Source organism: Diplotaxodon limnothrissa, linkage group LG11 (genome assembly GCF_057381915.1).
Source record: "Diplotaxodon limnothrissa isolate DT_005_m linkage group LG11, D_limnothrissa_male_GT1.1, whole genome shotgun sequence".
NCBI classification, from domain to species: domain Eukaryota; kingdom Metazoa; phylum Chordata; class Actinopteri; order Cichliformes; family Cichlidae; genus Diplotaxodon; species Diplotaxodon limnothrissa.
This window is the reverse complement of record NC_140606.1, coordinates 10075388-10095646: the sequence shown is the minus strand read 5'-3', so window position 1 is coordinate 10095646 and position 20259 is coordinate 10075388. Positions and strand designations below refer to the sequence as shown.

General features: G+C 41.1%; 1 protein-coding gene across 1 annotated transcript; it reads right to left on the bottom strand.

Annotated features, from left to right (window-relative positions):
* Positions 1-6419: 6419 nt before the first annotated feature.
* Positions 6420-17266, bottom strand: rnf144b (ring finger protein 144B). The gene is made up of 8 exons (XM_085365075.1): positions 16983-17266; positions 13720-13986; positions 12360-12464; positions 11555-11615; positions 9976-10183; positions 8685-8829; positions 8448-8537; positions 6420-6681 (listed from the first exon to the last, which is right to left on the bottom strand). Exons 2-8 carry the CDS (start codon positions 13882-13884, stop codon positions 6508-6510), a joined length of 948 nt encoding a protein of 315 aa, XP_085221201.1. The 5' UTR covers positions 13885-13986; positions 16983-17266; the 3' UTR covers positions 6420-6507.
* Between the last annotated feature and the right edge of the window lie 2993 nt (positions 17267-20259).

Here is a 20259-nt window from a genome sequence, read left to right as displayed (position 1 = left end):
GGTTTTGTGTTGTGCGCATGCGCAGCTCATGCGCAGAAGCAATGGATAGGATGGTTTGTCAGGTAGGATGGATTATCAGAACACAACCGCATCATCGCTGCAGATGAAGGTTTGCACATTTTAAGTGGCAGTTGTAAATTTTATAACCTGTAAAGAGAATTAGTGAAACAAATTCATTCATTTTTCTTTCTACTATATCCGCCCGTCCCTTTTTTTACATGAACAACTACAGAAACCACTTGTTCTTTTTGATGGCTAAAACGAAATGGTGCTTTACCGCCACCAACTGGCAGGGAGTGGGAATAACAAACAAGAAGCGTTCATATTCTCTTAAATTGGAAACATTACAACATCTGCATTTCCCGGAGGGGTAGAATTGCAAGGTATCCATCGTCCATCTTTTTAGCACTGCTACTTGAAGCCCACTATAGCGCAAATGCTTACACATTCATAGGCCAATAGTAATATAATAATAGACAATAAAAATATAATCCAAGCAACACAGTGCTTCCAAATCTTGTTTTTCTTTCCTTACACGTTCATTGCTCATACATAAAGGATGAGTGAGTGTGTAACCATCAGTTCAGCCAGTGTTGAAAGTGCAGAGAAAACATAAATATCGTAGAACTAACAGGAGAGTGAGAAGATCCTATGAAACTTGAGAAATCATTGGTGGACTAAACATATGACATGACAGGTCGCCCTCACTGCTGCTGAAAGTGGCACACTTTTGCCCAACGGCATGCCATTAAATGGCAGCAGCAGGAAGAATGCCAGAGTGCACAGAAAAAAAATGTATCTGAAAAGCAGTTTCTTCAAAAAACATAACAAAACAACAACAAAAAACCCCAAACAATCTGCATCAGAGACAAAAACTGGCTAAGAAAACAACCAGGTTACAGAAATAAGTTTAATGTTCATTTCTGTCAGAGGGATGTGGACTCAGTCACTGGATTAAAATCCCATTCAGTCAAATATTAGTTTTTATCACCATGGTAGCTTTACTCATCCCTATTTCCTACAGAAATAATGACAGTCAGGTAGATATTTATAGACATTTACCTCCAACATCATTGTTGCTCAGTGGAACTGTGCTGTACTATAAACACACAGTGACGCTGAATTCAACCAAAATAGGAAACTAATAAAGTACATCAGCTCCTTGGCTGCCAACAAGTGATGTATCACCTGACTTGTGGCTAGAATTAGCTAAAAAGCTAAAATAAGCTAATATTCTCCAGTGATTAGCTTATGTTCTTGGTGCTGTTGAGAGAACAAAGGTGGATAAGCAAACGCTTTTTAAGTCACATAAATAACCTCGCATTATCAGAGCAATTTTTACATTTGCTTGCCAATGTTTCAGGTAAAATGTGTTTTAAATCAGCACCACAGATATGTATCATGAAGTTACAGCTACAAAAGTTTTATACATTAATGACGAGCAGCGCTGCTGAAGCATGCAACACCTTTGTGTGCCTGCACTGTAACATCTAGAACTGGACATTTAAACCTGTTTTTGTTGTAACCTACACTGTCATCAGTAGACAAGTTTGTACAGACAAGTTTACAGTAGTTTTATTCCTACTATTACTCTGATGAAATTTAGGCATGCTTTAGCACTTGCCAATGATTGAAAATCCCCGAACTAATAATAGCAGATGAGTGTGTTTACTTGCAGGTTGAGGAAACGACATCATCCTGCAGAAGGTAGCCTCATCGAATTCATCAGGATTATTGATCTTGATCAGTCGACATTTCTTCAGGTGGCGAGTAAGATGCTGAGGTTGAGGATGGAAAAGTCCAGATCGAAGCTGAACCTGAGGGTATCCTTCCACTCCTTGATGACAATTTTGAGTAAGATCACGTAATGGAAAGAGATGCGGACAATGAAGTCATAAATTATGATGTCTGGCTCAGTGAGGACTCTGGATATTACTCACTAAATGAGGATGAGAGATCTAATTTTGGTCTTCTCTCATACAGCAGTTAGCATGAGACATTTTTTGGCAGGGTTATGAGATTGCTGTGACCATCTTGTCGATGCTCCACATGTACTTGTTCTACTTGCAACATGTAACATGTAAAGGATAATGGGCAACATGTTCTACACCAAGAACCTTCAGTCACTCAGAGGTTAGAAGAGGCTGCTCCCTCAACCTCAGGCATCAGCACCACCACAAAGAGGAACAGGGAAGAGATCTGTCCTGAGCAGGTAAATAGGTGTGAAAAAATATAGAGAGCTGATGAACAACCCGAGAAGTCTCTAACCATCGACTTCAGGGCTCAGCTCTTCAGCCAGGAGAAATGTGGACAGGAACTACTAGGAGTCAGCATTCTCCACATGAGGCATCAGCTTCCATAGGAATGGAAATGGAAAGTCATAGCGAGTCAGCTCCTTTAACTTTACGTTTAAACTCCACTTTTAGTCCTCACAGAAGACTCTGCAAGATGTCTTTTGGGCGCTCATTGTGGGACAATGACAGGAACTCCTGTTGGTACCTGACAACACCGTTTACTGCAGGATACAGAAACTATGACACCTTTGTCTGTGAAGGTATAGTTTAAAATTTGGTAGCCTTAGCTTCTGGCAGGGCTAGTATAAATTTGGTAGCCTTATGTATGGCAGAGCTAATAAAGCACTTGTTAGTGACTTGCACCTGGGGTTTTCTGTACATATCTGAGAGTTGGATTGTTTAAAACTGATGCAGAAAATGTTACTGACTGTAAGGCAAAAGTGAAGTATATTAGAAGAATCCTGATGGATTTTCATTTGTTTTATTTTTTGCTGAGTGATGCTTGATGGTAGCAGCAGACAGAAATACAAGTGCTTTTTTGTATAGTTTATTAACTTACTCTTTGTATTTAAGGAGTGGGCAGCCACCAATCTAACGCCCGGTGTGTGTAGGGACAGTACCTTGCTCAGGTACCTCAGGGTAGCCATTCGGTAGATTTGAACCCCGGACCTTCCGATCATGGGACAAATTGGGGCGATCATGGCTCAAGAGTTGGGAGTTCGCCTTGTAATCAGAAGGTTGCTGGTTTGAGCCCCAGCTTGGACAGTCTCGGTCGTTGTGTCCTTGGGCAAGACACGTCACCCGTTGCCTACTGGTGGTGTTCAGAGGGCCCGGTGGCGCCAGTGTCTAGCAGCCTCGCCTCTGTCAGTGTGCCCCAGGGTGGTTGCCATCACCAGTGTGTGAATGTGTGTGTGAGTGGGTGGATGACTGGTTGTGTAAAGCACTTTGGGCCCCCTTAGGGACTAGAAAAGCGCTATACAAATACAGACCATTTACCAAACGATCTACCTGCTGAGCTGTTGCCTCCTAGTGGTGCTTGTTTTGCGCCTTTAGATGATCACACAAAGAAAGCAGCAGTGCAGAAGAATGAGTCTCAGTTTACAGCAGTTGTGACAGATGATAATTGAGGCAAAGCATTTTGTGTTTATTTATAGCTTGCATGTGCACAAATAAGTACTGGAATAACAAGCAGCTGCTTTTCCTGTTTAATTAATTTTCAAGATTAATTAAGAGAAATGAACTCTGCAACACAATACCATGAAGTTTTGTGCAGCATAACAGTTTCTGAAGTAGCAATGTCGTTGCAAGTGTGTCAGTGCGTCGGTATAATCTTATGGGCATATAATCTGTCGTTATATTCACAAGAATGTTGTCTTGTGTGAAAAATTACACTACCTAGTGGACACTAGAGGAATAAAAAATAATTGGCAGAGAAGCAATGCAATGGTCACATGTGTCTGTGTGCTGCAGTCAGCAATAAAGTTATGCTGCCACCACGGTCTGCTTCTTATAAACACCAGAAACACTACATCTGTTTTTCCTTACTGTGCGCTCAACTTGTCAATCAGACAAAAAATAGAAAAACAAAAAAGCATCTCTGCTTCGTACAAAGACATCCATTTATCAAGTCTGCAGACTGTCCTAAAAGTTGTTTTTATACTTACAAGAAAATCTGTCTACTAAAGAGAAAAATCAGGTTTTCATGTTAAACAATAAATTTTATTCTCAGGATCCACTGTTTGCCTCTGACTGACTAACATATTTCCTTTATATACGCAGTCTAATCGTTTTAAATGATTATTTGCCTTCTTTCTGCTCGGTTTCTCTGACACCACATCAAATGGATCCAACTCTGTCTTGACATCATTAGACTTTTGTCTATCCTCCGTAGCTCTTCTTTCTCAGCCTTTGCTTTAATCTTGTGAAAAAAATGTCCTTCCCCATGCTATTGTTTCCCCATCAGTTTATGCCTAATAATCAAAAACATCAAGTGACTCCTCTCTGTGGGTTCGCCTCTGACCACAGACCCCCCCAATCATATGACATTAACAGCAAACTGTCTTTCTACATCTCTTGTTGGTCTTGTGACGTGGAAATGTTCTGCCTGAAATGCCCACTTAGCTTCTCAGACTGAACTGAGTGCAGTTTCTTGTTCACACACAGGGTGCCACTGAAATCCCTTTGAAGGTAACCTGTTTAGCCTCTGCTACATTTACCTCGGTCTTTGGGTCGACCCTGAACTGCCCGCACATTTATACGCCGCTAAACTCACTTTATTACTCCCTGTGCTGTTTTCTAATTCTAGTTGGGTCTTTGTAGCAAATTCTTCTATCTAAGGTTAGAGTGGGGTGACCTGTGATCTTCACACTCACCTTCATTTTGAGTGCCATGGATGTTGGAGTGGTTTTGTCCACTCCAACATTCGTGACTCCTACTTCCAAGTCAGTCGCTGTTTCTCCTAGCTCCTAGCTTTGCTTTTGTGGGTAACTTAATTTACAACTTTGACCCATTTCCTCTTGAATTTACATTTATATGAAATATATACTGTGTTTCTAACTGCACGAGTCATGTGGTCTTTTAACCCCTGACACTGCATGACATTGCTTTTGGTGTGTGACACTACAATTGTACAAAGTTGAAATCACAGATATTCTTACTTATGTTCAATCAAAAGTCCGCTTTGTGATATGAATTCTGACCCCACCATCTGAATGTCTCAGGAGAAATTGAGACTCGTGAGAACAGGCAATGTTTTTTTCAATCTTCTATTGTCCAGTTTTAGTGAGCCGCTGTAGCCTATCGAGGTTCAATGTGTTGTCTATTCAGAGATGCTCTCTTCAGCATACCTTGGGTGTAAGAAGTAGTTATTTGTGTTACTGTTAAGAGAATAGTAGTTTGGCTAAACCCTGAAAACGGTTTCTCAGGAAAATCCCAGCAGTTGCTCAGTTCGAATTCAGCAAGTTGTCTTGATAATGGCTACATGACTACATGGATTAAGTTGCTGCCATGTGACTTGTTAATCAGGCATCTGCGTTTGTTGTTGCAGCCAAAGGAAGCAGAAGAGCATCTCTAGATGCACAGCATGTTTAGCAGCTGAAGAGCAGAGCCACATAATGCTATTTACAAGATATCAACGATGTAAAAAGACCAGATAATGGGTCAAAGTTCTTATGGTACACACTTATACCATTAAACTGACAAGCGAATAACTTAAACCATCTTACAGTGCAGTGTTCTGCTAGGAAACCTTGGGTTGTTTGGGCTAGAAATGATAAACGTCAAAGTCACTGTCCAATGCATGTTCAGTTCATCGTGTTTATTTTCCATTTACAATGGCGCTTTTATAAAATATTTGATGCCGAAACATCAAAACAAATGTAGAAATGACACCATACACACATTCCCCATGAATACATATTAACACACTTTAGAAAAGTACACACTGTCCTCTTTAGAGCCTTTGGTCTGGAACATACACCAGGTGGAAACAACAAGCATCTGCAGAAGAAGAGTTCTCTCTGTGCACCATTGAAGCCTTATCGTGTTTCGTATGAGTAAAGATTATACAGTGCACACATGGTTCCAGATGCCTTCTCCTAACACCTTAGAATGTTTTGCATCACTGCGGCGTTTATAACCATGCAGGATCCTGATGGTTGTCCATTTCCATAACACTAAAATTATTTGCATAAGACAGAATGAAAGGCAAAGCAAATCGAACCAAGCACCAGGCACTGTAGAGCGAGGCACTTGAGCGCCCAACACTTCTGGTTTGGCTTCATGACATTTGGCACATGAGGGTGGCTTTGCACTTTAAACTGCATGTATGTGTTTGTGTAGGTGTGTTGGTGAGAAAAAGAGAGCCCTGTCGAGGGAGATTCACACCTATTGCTGTCTCCTAATTATCTTGTTGTGCCTCTGAAAACTGGCTAGACAAGTGACTTACATTCATTCTCCTCACATTTACACACCCACCATATAAAGTATGCACTCTCGTGATTCAAGAGTGATTTTTGAGCAGCCCTCTCACTGAGGCATAATGTAAAAGTCCGGAAAACCCGCTCACTTAGAGGGCTTCCAAAAAAAAAAAAAAAAAAGGTAATCCATTAGTTCATGAGTGTTTTTTATTCCCATCATGCAGCGCTTAAACTTTCCTTGGCATTCATGAGGTTAGCAGAGTGATCCTGTGCGGGCAGATGAAAGCAGGGAGCTGCTATGATGTGGAGGTGTCTGACTGGCTGAGGTCCTTCTTGCTCTTGTTCTTCTTCTTCTTCTTGTCCCCTTTGCAGGGCTTGCAAACACAGCACAGGATGCAGGGCGAGGCCAGCAGGAGGAGAGGTGATGTCACCAGCACAATGATACTGACTCCCACCAGGATCCCCACCACCTGAGCAGAGACACAGCAATAAATACTGTAATTACTCTTCTTATTAGCACTGGGTCAAATGACTGTGTCAAAGGACTTGGTCATAATGGCATCAGAGATTCATCATCTGACTCTCCCTACAGAAGTTGTTCAGTTCCCTGTTTTGGTTTTATAGTTTGTAACTTTACTGTCTTCATTTTCTGTTTAGATTCAGTTCTGGTGCAAACCTTCTTTACATCACCTACCCAGCAATAAACATTCAGAAAACATTAACAGGCAGCTGGTAAACACAACTGAACTTTTGGGAACTATGGAGACTTAAAAAAAATGAAATTAATGAAAGTGAACTTACATTTACCAGCAAGACAGAACCAGGACTTCAACTGTCAAGAAAAGCGACTAAAGAACTCAGTCGCTTTTCGAATACTAGGGCTTGCTGTGTGGCTTATGAGTGTATTTTGCTAACTAAGCTTGCTAACTTTGCCGATAACGTAACACTCGTTAATTCACATTAAGTTCACTTTTGACCCCATAAAACCGTGGCGGCTAAAATGCAACGCTGAAGTTTCAAAGTGTGAAGCCTAAAAGAAACGAATGATGTTGTTTTAACAAAGTTCCTCTTTTATATACAGTCTGTAGTTTTAAATTACTGTAACTGTTAAAACCTGATAGACTTTATTCATGTTAAATTGTTAAATCATTCATTCAGTAAACTTGATACACATACCATTATATGAATAATCCCTGTATGTGTAAACAAATAAGGCACACATATATATGTACATATCTTCGTGGACTTCCTGGTTTTCTGTTTCCCTTTGACAACACTCCCATGCACAAGCTGAGGTCCGTGGAGACATGTTTTGGAGTGAAAAGGCATGGCCTCCACTTAATCAGATACAGCACATTTGAGATGAACAGGAATGCCAAACTGTGATTCAATCTTTATCGGTCAACCTCAGCAGCTTACCTCAATAATTCTTTGGATGACTGTATGCTGCCGTAGCAGGGCAGACAGTAATAGCTGTGGTAGTGGATGTGACATGTTAAATAACCACAGATACATGTCATATACCGATGTCAACATTGTTTTGGATATGTAGTTACACTAAGGGTCGGCAAAAAACATCGCAGGTTAAATCTAACAGACTCAAGTACTTAAATGCAGCGGTGGAAAAATAATTTAAGGTGAACATACTTAGAGGACCTGTTAGGCAAGGGTGTAACCAGCTCTATAATGAGTTGTTTTGCACGAAACAACTTCGCTGCTGTACTTCAGCTCTTCACATACTTAGCGACCTGTACACACCGAGACGCAATCTGGAGATCCCAAGCAAACTTATCATGTGATAATGGCATTAGAGGAGGAGAAAGCAGAAGGAAAGTAGGTCTGGTGGGCAGTTGTAATCTTTTTGTTGCATAGTTGGTGTCGTTATGGGCCAGGAATTTGAGATTAGCTTAGGGATTTGCTGAGTTTAAAGGATTTCTTCAATGAACTGTGGGAAAACAAGAAGTCGTAAACAGCAAACTATGTGAGGCTTTAATATTCTTAAAGTGATATATAGTAATAAACCAAGCAGCTGATAAACTGAAAGACAGTAATTATGTCCCATGTCTCATGGTGATTGAGAGCTGGGTTGAAGTCCAAAATCCAGGTTATGTGCTGGTATGATTTGACTCAAATCCAGTCCCTGTATACAACAACCAGGTGGTTCTGTGGTCTAATCCATTCAGACAATAACAACATCACAAAATGCCACGCACTGCTGCCTTACAACTGGGCTCACCTGCGTTCTGTTCCACATAACCGAGGCCCTGGAGTGTCCCAGCTTGTTTCTGCATGGCCCCTTATCATAATGTCTCAAAAAGATATCACCCTGCATTTAAACACAACATACACATGCATGCAAAGACGTGAACAGGTGACTATGCAGCAAAGGAAATATTCCATTTGAATTTGGAAAAAAGAAAGAAAAAAAGAAAAATGCATCACAGCTATTGTTTAGTTAGCAGGGGAGACTTACATCCAGATTCTGCAGACAGTACCAGCAGAAGGTGTGTTTGCAGCTTTTACACAGCATCTGTGCACAGCCTTGGTTTCTCTCGATGTAGATACCACACATAGGACACTGCTTGATGGGCATGTCAGAGTCACTGTCTGAGCGTGTCCTGTGAATTGGAACAAAGGCACACACGAGGAATGCCGTTAATGCCGCGAGGGCCTCCAGGCAGTGCGTGCAATCTTTATTTAGAGGCAAAGGTGAAGGGTTGTTATTCAATGTAAAGTGGGAAGCAGAGTCTTGAAGTTATGGTTAAGAGTTTACAAATACATATTTCTCAAGGCCGTTTCTTTAAACGCGCTAAAGGTAACATCTCTCTCATTCTAGATGTCATGCAGCCCTCAAAAAACCCTGTTTTTGATTAATACGAGATAGCAGAAGCTATCGCAGCTCATGTGATGTCAGAAAATAATACTGCAAAAAACACAAACAACAAATCTGCTCAAAAACACAAAGTCAGCAGGAGACAGAGACCAGTTCCTTGTTTTAAAAGAGGAAATTGAGCATTGTTTTGGGAAATAAAACTATAAGATATAAGATAAAATGCAAATGTAAAAACTACTGAAAGCCTCTGCAGGCTGAAAACCCCCCAGATATTATGCTGCCACGTTTGACTCAAAAGTGGATTTTAACTCATCTTTCTCATCCCCAGCGCAGGGATCATCACTTCACTGCTGTACAGTGAGGTAATTGGATCGGTGCCCATCCTCCTCCTCCTCTGTTTGGCACAGAGACAATGGAATTCCGATATAACTCAGTGACTCCCCAGTGACATCAGTCAGTCTGGCAGTTGAGCAGTAATGTCCCTGCTCAACTGGGACGCTTCTGAGGCACACTAAGTTATTAATCCTGAAATAATGTTTTTATAGAGCAAAGGGTTTCTACAGAGAGATGAGGAGCTACCCATCACTTATGTGATTCATTCAGTGTGCTGTGAAAATCCTACACCGGTGAAAGTTAGGTCTTTTATGTCAAAGGAAAGTCTGGGATTTTCCTCATGGTGTAAAACACCACAATTGAAAATAAATGTAATCCACGTAATGTCAGAGAAAAATTCATCTGCCTCTGTCATTTCATCACATGCATGGCAACTGATTTGTGCAATCATGCATTGCTCACCAGTTTGGTTACAGCAAGTCTATCTCAGTGTCCTGACCTAATACCCTCCTCCAGCTTTTAGCCCAGTATCATTTCCAAAGTGCAGCTCTGTGGCTGCAGGCAGTGGGCAGCGGACCAAGAGGCTGGCTTTACTGACCTGCTTTGATGAGAAGGCGTCATCATGGCCTGCCGCTCGGGGCAAGCGTGGCCATCCTGCCAGGGCCCTCTGCAGCCGGAGCAGAAGACGGTGTGACAGGTCGGGCAGGGCACAGCGGCGGGGTGGCCTTCGGTGCTCTGCTCCACATTACACACAGCCTGACATTCAAGCACCGGGCACCAGGCTTTACTGGGGTCAAGCTTCACTCCTGTGGAGAGGAAAAGAACGGATGAGGCACATAGTCAAGATTTTGTAATTTAACTCTTTCTGTCAGTATCACTAGCATTAAAGCCACATGCCAGGAAGCAGAGTTAAAAAAAAGATAATCAAAAGCTCCAGTGGTTAGAACATTTTTGGAGTGGCTCAGATCAAAGATCACAGCTAGAGGACGATCGTTATTATTCACTGTAAACTTTTTTTAAAGGAGCAGAAGCACTAATTAAATAAAACAAACTGTGACAAACTCGCATAGAAAAAACATATTATTTTAAAATACCTGTGGTGGCCAATAGTACCAGCCTCCTAGAATATACACCTGTGGTATCAATTTCAAAATAAAATACAACATCCCATCAGTCTTTTAAGGCTGAGGGGTAAAAAGCCAACGAGAGTGAGTCATCATGAATAAACAGATTTTTCCACTGTTATCAAATTGTTTTGGGCAGGATTATTTACCTTTTCCCACCATTATCAAGTATTATTTATTGTGACGATCAGCTACTTTTACCTTTATTAGATGTTTTCGCCACAATTATGAAGCAGTTATTAAGTAATCGTTGCTAATTATCGAGTAATTTTTATCATTACAAAATATTTTTTCCATCATCATCAAGCAACATCAAACAAACATTTTCACCTTTAACATATAATTCTATCTAACAAAGGCAAGCATTTGATTGGTTATTTCTGAAGATCAACAGTTTTCCTACAGGCTTTTGAGGAGTTGTGAAGAATGGGATTTTCCCTTTCTGAAGAAAATGAGCGTGACGTGTCGCAGACAAAACAAAAGCAATCACTGTGAGCTGACTCAAACCCTTTACACTCCCAGCACATGCTTTCACTATGAATCATAACAAAAGGGACAACTGTAGTAAGACCGACTGCACTTTGCACTTTTTTGTTCTTACAATAACACGAGTTTTATGATTTATGGACGGAGTAAACAATAACTGTTATTGGATTTGCAGTGTATTATTGCTGTGCAAATAGAAAATGTCAATATAGCTGCACAGCAAACTACCCCTTTGTTTGCAGCTTATAAATGTCAACAGTGTTTCCCACAGAGGTGCTGTTTGCCTTCACAAACATTTACCTAACCAGTAGTACACAATTTATCTCCACTGAGAATCTCTTTTCTTCAGATTAACAGATTATTAACATGGGTGTCTTATAGTAGTAACCCCTTTATTGTTTGATAGCTAGAATTTAAGTAACCTCTAGGCTAAAACTGTACCAGAATTAAACAGAACACAAAAAAAGCCTCACAATATGCCAGGCATGTTAAGATAAATACTGGCTGGGACTGTTTGTGTGACCTGCCTGTCATCAGACAATAGCATGTAAACACAACAGTGCTTACCTCTCTCAAACTTGAGACGCAGATACAGCTCCACCTGACCTGCTGCTGCCAAAGCAGCTATCTGCAATCACACAGAGGTACTTCAATTATTTTACTGACTCAGATTTTATGATGCAGATTTCAGAGATGTGGAAAAAACAGCACTTTGGATACTAGACTTCCTGAAGCTTGTGATAACATGTTCAAAACCAAAATCTTTCATGGTGCTCTAGATAAAAATGAGGTTGTTTACCATCATAGTTGACAATCTGACGCTTCAAGTCATCTGCAATTTGCAGCATTATTTTCTAAAACTCATAAGCTGTTAAAAATGACACACTTTGCAGTATTTTCCAGAAAAACACTACTAAAGGATGGACTTCCTAGCACAAGAGTCTTAATAAAGTTGTATTCTGATTAGCAGAAGATTAAGGAAGGGGCACTTTTCATGTGGTTTTGAGTCAGCATTTTCAGCCTCCCCACTGAAACGTTTACTATGTATTGTTTTAATGTTTCCATCTGACGTCATTTCATTTATAGCGATTCACCCCTGAAACCAAAACTAGTTTCTTCAGAACTGTGATTAAGGGTGGATGTGCAGTATTTACACAATTTACACACTGTAAAAAGACAAGCGTGAAAGTCCAGCTTCCTATTTCTTGAGAAGTACGGCAATGGCCTTTATGTCTGAAACCAAACCGGTTGAACCACCAACCTGGGACATTCGAGGAATGTGCAACAACAAAAACGCAGATCACTGATCATGTTTGCATTTTATCTCCTCTCATCATTTTTTCTGCTATGTGCATTGTTGCACAGGCCGTACCTCTGAGTCCAGCAGCACTCCAGTCTTTCGGCACGCCATGTCGGGGCAGGTGATTGGTGCCCCCCCACCCTCCATTATGGCTAGCTGAACATACTGCTGCAAACACTGGAGAGGGAAGAAGGACAATAGGGCATTAGACTGGATGTTTAATCAGACAGGGAGAACTGTCATATGCTCGCCAGCAGCATTTTATCTGAAACAAGTGCAGGAGCTCAGAGAGCCACAATGTTACTCAGGACGAAATGAAAGGAAGATGTTGGGTTAAACCGGGCAGCTGAAATGTCACAGATAGAGAGCTTCCTCACGAGTGCTCACAGAGTCAAAAGTCATGTGTTGCCCAAGCCATGACATTGAGTAAGGCAGGAGAAACTGTGGAAGCACTGTTCATAAAAGCAGTGCTGTTTTCAAAAATTAAAGTTAAAAAATTCTTTAAAGAAGAAAAACTTTTGCATGAGCACAAACCTGTGCTTCCTGTGTGAATACAGCCCTAACACAGCATGAAGCACTGATCACACAAACAGAGCTGGAACAACACCAGGAACACGGTGTGCTCTTTAAGCAGACAGAAGGAGATGGTTCACATTTTTATACTAAAGATAAGTACGTGTTTCAGTATCAATTTCCCTCGCTGTGTCGTACCCTGCGCATGTACGTGAGGTTTATCTGTGCGACCTTGTGCGTGCCGCTCTGACAAATGCAGCGAGCTTGGAAAGAGATTAACACCTGCCACTATCTGGCTCCGTTTTGATATGCAGGCAGGCACGCTTGAGACCAGAACAGTGCAGCAGCGGACCTTTGCACTCCTGTTATAAATATTACAGCTCTGTTATCTAAAGATAGCGCTTCTCATCATCTCACATGAAGGAGTGAAACTGAAACTCAGGATAAGTTTGTGAGTTTAAAAACAAAGAGCGAAGCGATAAAGCACATGAGAAAAAAAAATTCCATGGACAATTCAAAGACGGTAAATGTGAAAGACAGACAGCCCTGTGTTGAAATCAGCATAATTTTACTGGAATGGAAGTGTGATAGATTTGCCTATAAAAGGATCTATTACTGTATACGGTCATAAAGGAGGAAGTGGTGTTGTAATAATAAAAAAAAATAATAAAAAAAAAATCTCATTCCAAGTAATTTAAACGCCGGACATTTGCCTAAATTGCCCAAATTGTAAAAAGCTGGTTTTGGATCACTGTCCTGAAATTTTCAGCACCTGCAGGAAATGATTAAACGCATGAGAAATGAAATAAGTATATTTATATAGCTTGACACATGCACTCTGAGTCACTGACTCAAATGAAGACCTGGACACGATGAGAAGCAGCTCCTGAAAAAACCTGAATGCATCATCTGTACCTACCGCTGTGCAGTAGATGCACTTGCAGCTCTGCAGTCCTGTGGTGGCTGTCGATGGCTGCTCGCTGAGGCACAGTTTGCAGAACACCTGCAGGTTGGCGGCAGCCTCGGGCGTCTCCGGAGCTGACTCCCGGGCTTCCCGGCTCACGGTGGGACTCCCGCTGGCCATGACGAGGCGAGGCCGGCCGGCAGGAAAAGAAGTCACGAGGACGAATCAAGCCTCTCTTAGCCTTTCTGCTGGGAACGGAAAGCAGCCATGGCCTCCATGTTCCTAAAAAGCAGAAACAGCACTAATCTATTTGTCTATTCAGTATGGGTGTAACTCTTTGCTTTCCCTTCCCTGTCAGACAACACTGCACCCTCTTTCTAAAAACCGCCATCCCATTCTGATAACTGATGTAGCAACTCTGATGATTTCAGCTATGCCTGCAGCAATGCCCTGTGATTGTTTTGTTAAAGGAGTGACGATTACTCACAGCTTAAAGCTGCGTGATGTACGAAGCAAATTTGAGTTACAGTATGTGTTATTGCTACAGTAATATGAAAACAGCCTCATTATCCTTTGTTGTGTCTCCATATATTCTTGCCATTTTCAAGTCCAGAGTCCAAGGCGTGTGTTTACTAAGCCCGCAGTTATTGAGCAGCGCTTCATTTATCCTGACAGGAAGAACTGGCTACTGACTGTCACGTCCACTTTACAGAAACACGGCAAAGTCTTGTGCAATTATAGGTTGGGATTTTGTGAACATAATGCCTCAAGAGACTAAATTACATCAGGGGAAAGGTGGTTTTGAACACTCTGAACTGTAGTTAAGTTTAAAAAGTATTAAAAGCAATTAGCCGAGACAGAATGGTGATGCCCCACACGCTTGTGGGGATAGGTTGATTGGATAATCCAAATTGTCACTAGGTGTGAATGTGCGAATGAGTGTGAATGGTTGTCTGTCCTTGTGTGTTAGCCCTGCGACAGACTGGCGACCTGTCCAGGGTGTAGCCTGCCTCTCGCCCTATGACAGCTGGGATAGGCTCCAGCGCCCCCCGCGACCCTGAAAAAGGATAAGCGGAAGCGAATGGATGGGATGGATGGAGAATGGTGATGCTTCACGTCGTCTTTGCTTCAGTATTTAGTTGAAGCTGAACCTCTGAATCGGGCTTTGTAGGAGCAGCATGGTGACCTTGTTTTTGCGTTTATGGTGACACCCTCTGTAGCGCCCACTGCCACAAATGGGAGAGAGCTTTCTCTGAGCTAACAAAGAGAGAAAGACAAAAAAAAAAAACCCAATACAAAACAAAACAAAACTAGGAAATATGTATTTTATTCTCTGAAATGCCTTTCAGTGTGTGTATTATCACATCATTATTATTAGTCTAAATGACATGTGAGATTCCCAGTGATTTCAGTCTGGACCAAATTAGTGAACTGGCTAACCAGCCAATACCAACATATTACCATCTACAAAGCCACAATGCAAACCTTCTTTGCTTATGAAAACAATAAAAATAATTATGGACGACTTATTTTAGGACAGCAAGACAAAGGTGAGTAAAACTCTAGTCTGAACTTAAAGGAAACTCAAGTCACCCTCCAAAAAATCCCTTTTGGTTCAGCCCTGTTCCAAAAAGCATGAGAAATAATAACCCCATAATCTGGGATTTGAGATTAATCGCGTGGACAACAGTGGTTGGACAGAGAACAGGCTCACACAGGAAACTGTGGCGTTAAAAAACACACTGTGCAGCCTGAGCAGCTGCTGAAATCACACATGATCTTGTACATGATGTTCTCTGCTTCAGCAGCCTATCAATGTTGGCTGGAAACTTTGGAGCCGTTCAATCAATATAGCAAACTCCGCCACTGGTGTCCTCCTTTGTAGTGTGTTAATGATCATTCCCTGGTAACACACACGATAGCTGGGCATGCTGAGCTCTGTGCACGTTGCTATTTTTGCACAGTCATAGTCTGCTCTCCTGCACTACTTTCAGGCAGACGTGCTGAGCCGGCTGCAGTCATCGTCCCACAATGCCGTCAGCCTGTCCTGTCCTGCCTGAGCATAACCACCCCTGTGGTTTCGCATGGGAAATTACAGCTTTCGTGCCTGCTAGCCTTGCTTCATGGAAACTCCAGCATTATTAACAAAGTGAAGCCTTCATCCCGAAGCAACTTCAAAGTTTAGAATTTAAGATTACCTGGGTAACTTTCAGTCAACATATCAGGCGGAAGGCTTCATATCTTAGAAAATTTGATAAATCACATTTGTGATTGTCATCTGCCTTTCAGATCATGGATAAAAAGTAATTGTGATGTTTTCAGTGCTGCACACACAGCGAGTGTAAGGTGGAACAAATGATTACTTTGCACCTAAATTTAAATAAGTATCAATGCAAAGTCCTAACAACCGGAATCTTTAATCCAAAGCCTTTACTTTCAGAACTGTCCTTCAAAAAAACACACAAAAAAACCTTTCTGATTGTAATCCAAAAGCTCACATTCAACCTCGAATCTCCACTGTTGCAGCACTTCCTTAATTAGAATGCTTTTGTGTGCAATTGCTTTCTTTTTCCGTGTGGAAGCTGGCCATTCAGCGATTAAAACCCTTCACGGATCAAGGTCTAAATGGCATTCCAGACATTGAGGGCAGGGTGAAGTGGGGTGAGGTGGTGGGGATCAAAGCATCATTGTTGACCTGGGAGGCAGAAACGGAAAAACCAGATCTGCCTGGTAAAAAGCTGCTGCTGCTTTCACACAGACTGTCACTGTTCTGTGGAAGGAGACAGCAGAGAGTGTGCACTGGGGTAGTAGAATTTATATGGCATCATTTGTACGTTTCCAATCACACCATGTGTGTGTGTGTCTTTTTGGGGTTTTTGTTTGTGTTTGTGTGTGTGTGTGTGTGTGTGTGTGTGTGTGTGGGTGGTGCATAGAATAAAATGGCACATAAAGTTGAAACATAGCAGAAGGAAATGACAGTGTGGGAAAATGTAAGCCTTGATGGTAATGCACACCAGTTAATCACAAGTGTGCTCGGTACAGATATGATTTAAAGGCTGCCTTTGTGCATGCATATTCCCAGACTGCTGATATCTGGTCTTTCTGCACTGCGATCAACCACAAACACACACGTGAAATCTGAGACATCTGCAGCTGTGTCAAGGTTGTAGACCAGCACAGGTCACAGAGCGCTTTTTTCATACGCTTTTTTCTATGATACCACCTTAATGAACAGCTTTGAGGGTGGACAGTACAGGTACAAATGGTGCGGAACCTACCTTCCCTGTGGACCACTGGGCGTAGAAGCAGTCTGAGTCCAGATCCACAGCCGCAGTGCTCTTGTTACTGTGGTACAGACACATGTGTTATAACACAGTCTGGTGCTGTAATAACCTGCTGTCAACGCCTAATGCCACTGCGGCCGTCTCGATACCGCCTCCTCCAAGTGCGTTGCGGGATTAAAGAAAATCTAAATCATGTTTAACCCTCCTGCGCTCTCCTGTCCTGCTCTCTGCTTGTGTCTGAGTTTCGGTTCTCCTGCCTCTCGTCCCCATCCAGGAAGCAGCGCTCTTTGCTCTCCACTTATCTGGACTCTCGACTGCGCCTGCTGGCTGCTTCAATAAACTCATGCTGCTTTCAAGTACTGTCGGAAATGATCCCGCAGGAACAAAAAGAAGGCTTGACATAAACGATATTCCTGCAGCATAAATTTTTGATGGCACGGTTGTTGTCTGTAGTAGAAATAACTATGCCAAGTTAATGTCATCAATTCAAGCTCAGGCTATCAGAATTTACAATCTTAAAATGTGGGCATTACTTGAGTAAAGGGGCTATTTGCATTTTGGGACATTTTTCGGAGCTACTTGTGCACGAGCTAGCTGAGCCATAGCTTGTGACTTTACGAAGCAAATTCTAGCTAAAAAAGAAAGACAAAGGAAAACAAATGCAGTTTTAATGATTACTCTTAGAATAAATATTCAGCATATCTACAAACCCTTACCTCTTCTAGCCCCCCAGACAGAAAAACACTTAGTTCACAGTGCAACAACTTCCTCTAGGGTTCTGGTTCACCTAGCAACCACAGCCTCATAAAACAAATCAGAATGGCCTCTGTTGCCTTGGCGTTGTGGTACAAAAATGAAAAACAGATTATGGTGCTCAATACATACAAAATCCACCTGTATGCAGATGCTCTTTAATCAGAACAATATGTTTAATGATAACATATAATTATTGTTGTTATCCATGTTATTTTTAAATTTACCGTTCAGAAAATTTCTGGAAAGTTTCTGGAAACATGGAAACCCTTCTATAAGGGAATTGATTGGGTCGTACACCAACGAGACAATGACACCAAGCATACTTCAACGGAATCTGGAGTACTGGAACTGATGGATTGGGCACGTCAAAGTCTGGACTTAAATCCTATTGAACAGATTTGGAATTTAGTGGTCTTAAAGATGGATCGCAAAAAAAGTTTCATCCAAAAGAAGGAAGCAAAGAAACTTGTGAAAAGTACATAAAATAATGGCAGCAAGAATGCGAGCTGCTGTCAAGGCCAAAGGAGGCTATAGGAAATATTATATTCTTCGATTATTATGTGTGAATAAGGACTGTTATTTCAGTTTGTTATTTGCTTAATAAGTAACAATATCATTTTTGGTTATAAACGCATTTTTGTTTGCATTTTCTTGTCTTTATGACATTATTATTAGGCCTGTTAGTTTGTTAAGATTGTTACTCCAACTGCTCAGTGCCCTGAGGTACTGGTCCCGATCAGTGTTGGTCAAGTTACTTGAAAAAGTAATCAGTAACTAATTACTGATTACGTCCCCAAAAAAGTAATCCCGTTACTTTACTGATTACTTATTTTCAAAAGTAATTAATTACTTACTTACTTAGTTACTTTTTAAAAACACGATTTTCAACCTGAATAGGTGATAAAGCGATAGAGCTTTCAGCCCAATTCTACTTTTTCTACATAATCCATCATACAAAATGTAATCAAATGGAAAAGTCTCTTTTTTAACTTGTTTTATCAGTTTTAATCTTTTAACTTTATGCATCAAGCAAAAATTTAATTATATGCAACATTCTCTGACTTGAATAAATTAGTTTAACATTTAAACCTATTTTCTACACATTCCAGCACATAAAATAAAATATTTTTTGTGTTTACACTCACTCTTTCAAATAGATGCAAGTAAAACACAGCAGAAAATAAATAAAGTCAAAGACTAAGCGGTCCTGTTGCTCTATTGCTCTAAAAAGTAATCAGATTACAGTAACACGTTACTTGTAACGCATTACTGCCCATCTCTGGTCCCGATAGATTGCAACCTCCTGATGGACTGCAGCCCCCTGCAGTAATCTTCCTTGCCCGTCTGTGTCCTGGATGTATACAGGTGTGCAGAAATGGAGAAAGATGTAAGAAAGATATCATCTTACTTGTAATGCAATAACCAATTTTAGAGTTTTGTGGTCAAGTTTATGACGAGCCATGTTTAACTGACAAAAGCTAAACAAGGGGTTTGTGGTCATTGTTAGGTTACATGACGGGTAGCAGGCATCGATTTATATTTAAGGCAATGATGATTAGATTTCCTTTTTATAGTAGCTTTATACTCTCAAGGGGTTAGAAATCAGACATATGCCTTGTGAAACATCTGCTCTAACCCGCCCAGCTTCGACAGGTAAATGCTACTTATATAATAATCGGACATGGGGGCTAGAATAAGCTTTAATACATTACAAGAAAACATTTTAAAAGTTGATTCGTGATTTTACACTAATTTCTGGGTCTTTGTTGCTGTGTGCCATATTAGCTTACGGTAGATGCCCACAGTTTGCCTCGCCACTGAAACAGTATGCGTGTGCGGGGATGCCCCATTACCTCATGAGAATGACCGGTTATTGTTTATCTTGTTAACAGTCTTTATCTGCTTTATATACATCTATAACTATACTTATTTCATGTAATACCATAATTTAGAAGAACAAATGGTTGATATCTGACTTTATTGGGCGCATTTAAAAAGATTTCACTCACACATTGAAAAGATTTCTCTGTTAGGCTACCCTGCTAGCAGCCTCAGCAGGCTAACCACAAACCAAAACCTACTTGCACGAAGTTGCATCATTTCATGCTATCGGCCTCGATGCTACAGTGCAAAATATAAGTAATTTAGATTTGATCGTGTCTTTTTTGTTAATAAATCATTAGGACATGTTTTGGATTTCAAGGGGAAAATAAAAAGTCCGAGGTTTAGTGAAGGTCGCATCTGCGTGAAAATAAAGAAGGAAATCTTTAACTTAGTGTTTAACAGCATCTCTAATGTTACTGTCTCATCACAATCACATAAAACACAAAAGTGTAACAGAATAATGTCCACAGCAATACAAACATTACAGAGAAACCCCTCTGAACCTGAAGTTAACTGCATGGAAACCCCGAGTTAAAGTGCGCATGCGCAGGGGCTTTTCCCAAACTACGGTTTATCAGTCGGCGTGAGTACGAGCGCGTCTCACAAGGACAGTATCACAAACTGGCGAAAG

Coding starts and splice junctions, on each gene's coding strand:
- rnf144b (XM_085365075.1), bottom strand. CDS start 13,884: ATGGCCAGCGGGAGTCCCACCGTGAGCCGGGAAGCCCGGGAGTCAGCT. Junction 10,184..11,554: donor GCGTCTCAAGTTTGAGAGAG/GTAAGCACTGTT, acceptor TCCTCTCCACAG/GAGTGAAGCTTGACCCCAGT. Junction 8,538..8,684: donor ACTGTCTGCAGAATCTGGAT/GTAAGTCTCCCC, acceptor GTTTAAATGCAG/GGTGATATCTTTTTGAGACA.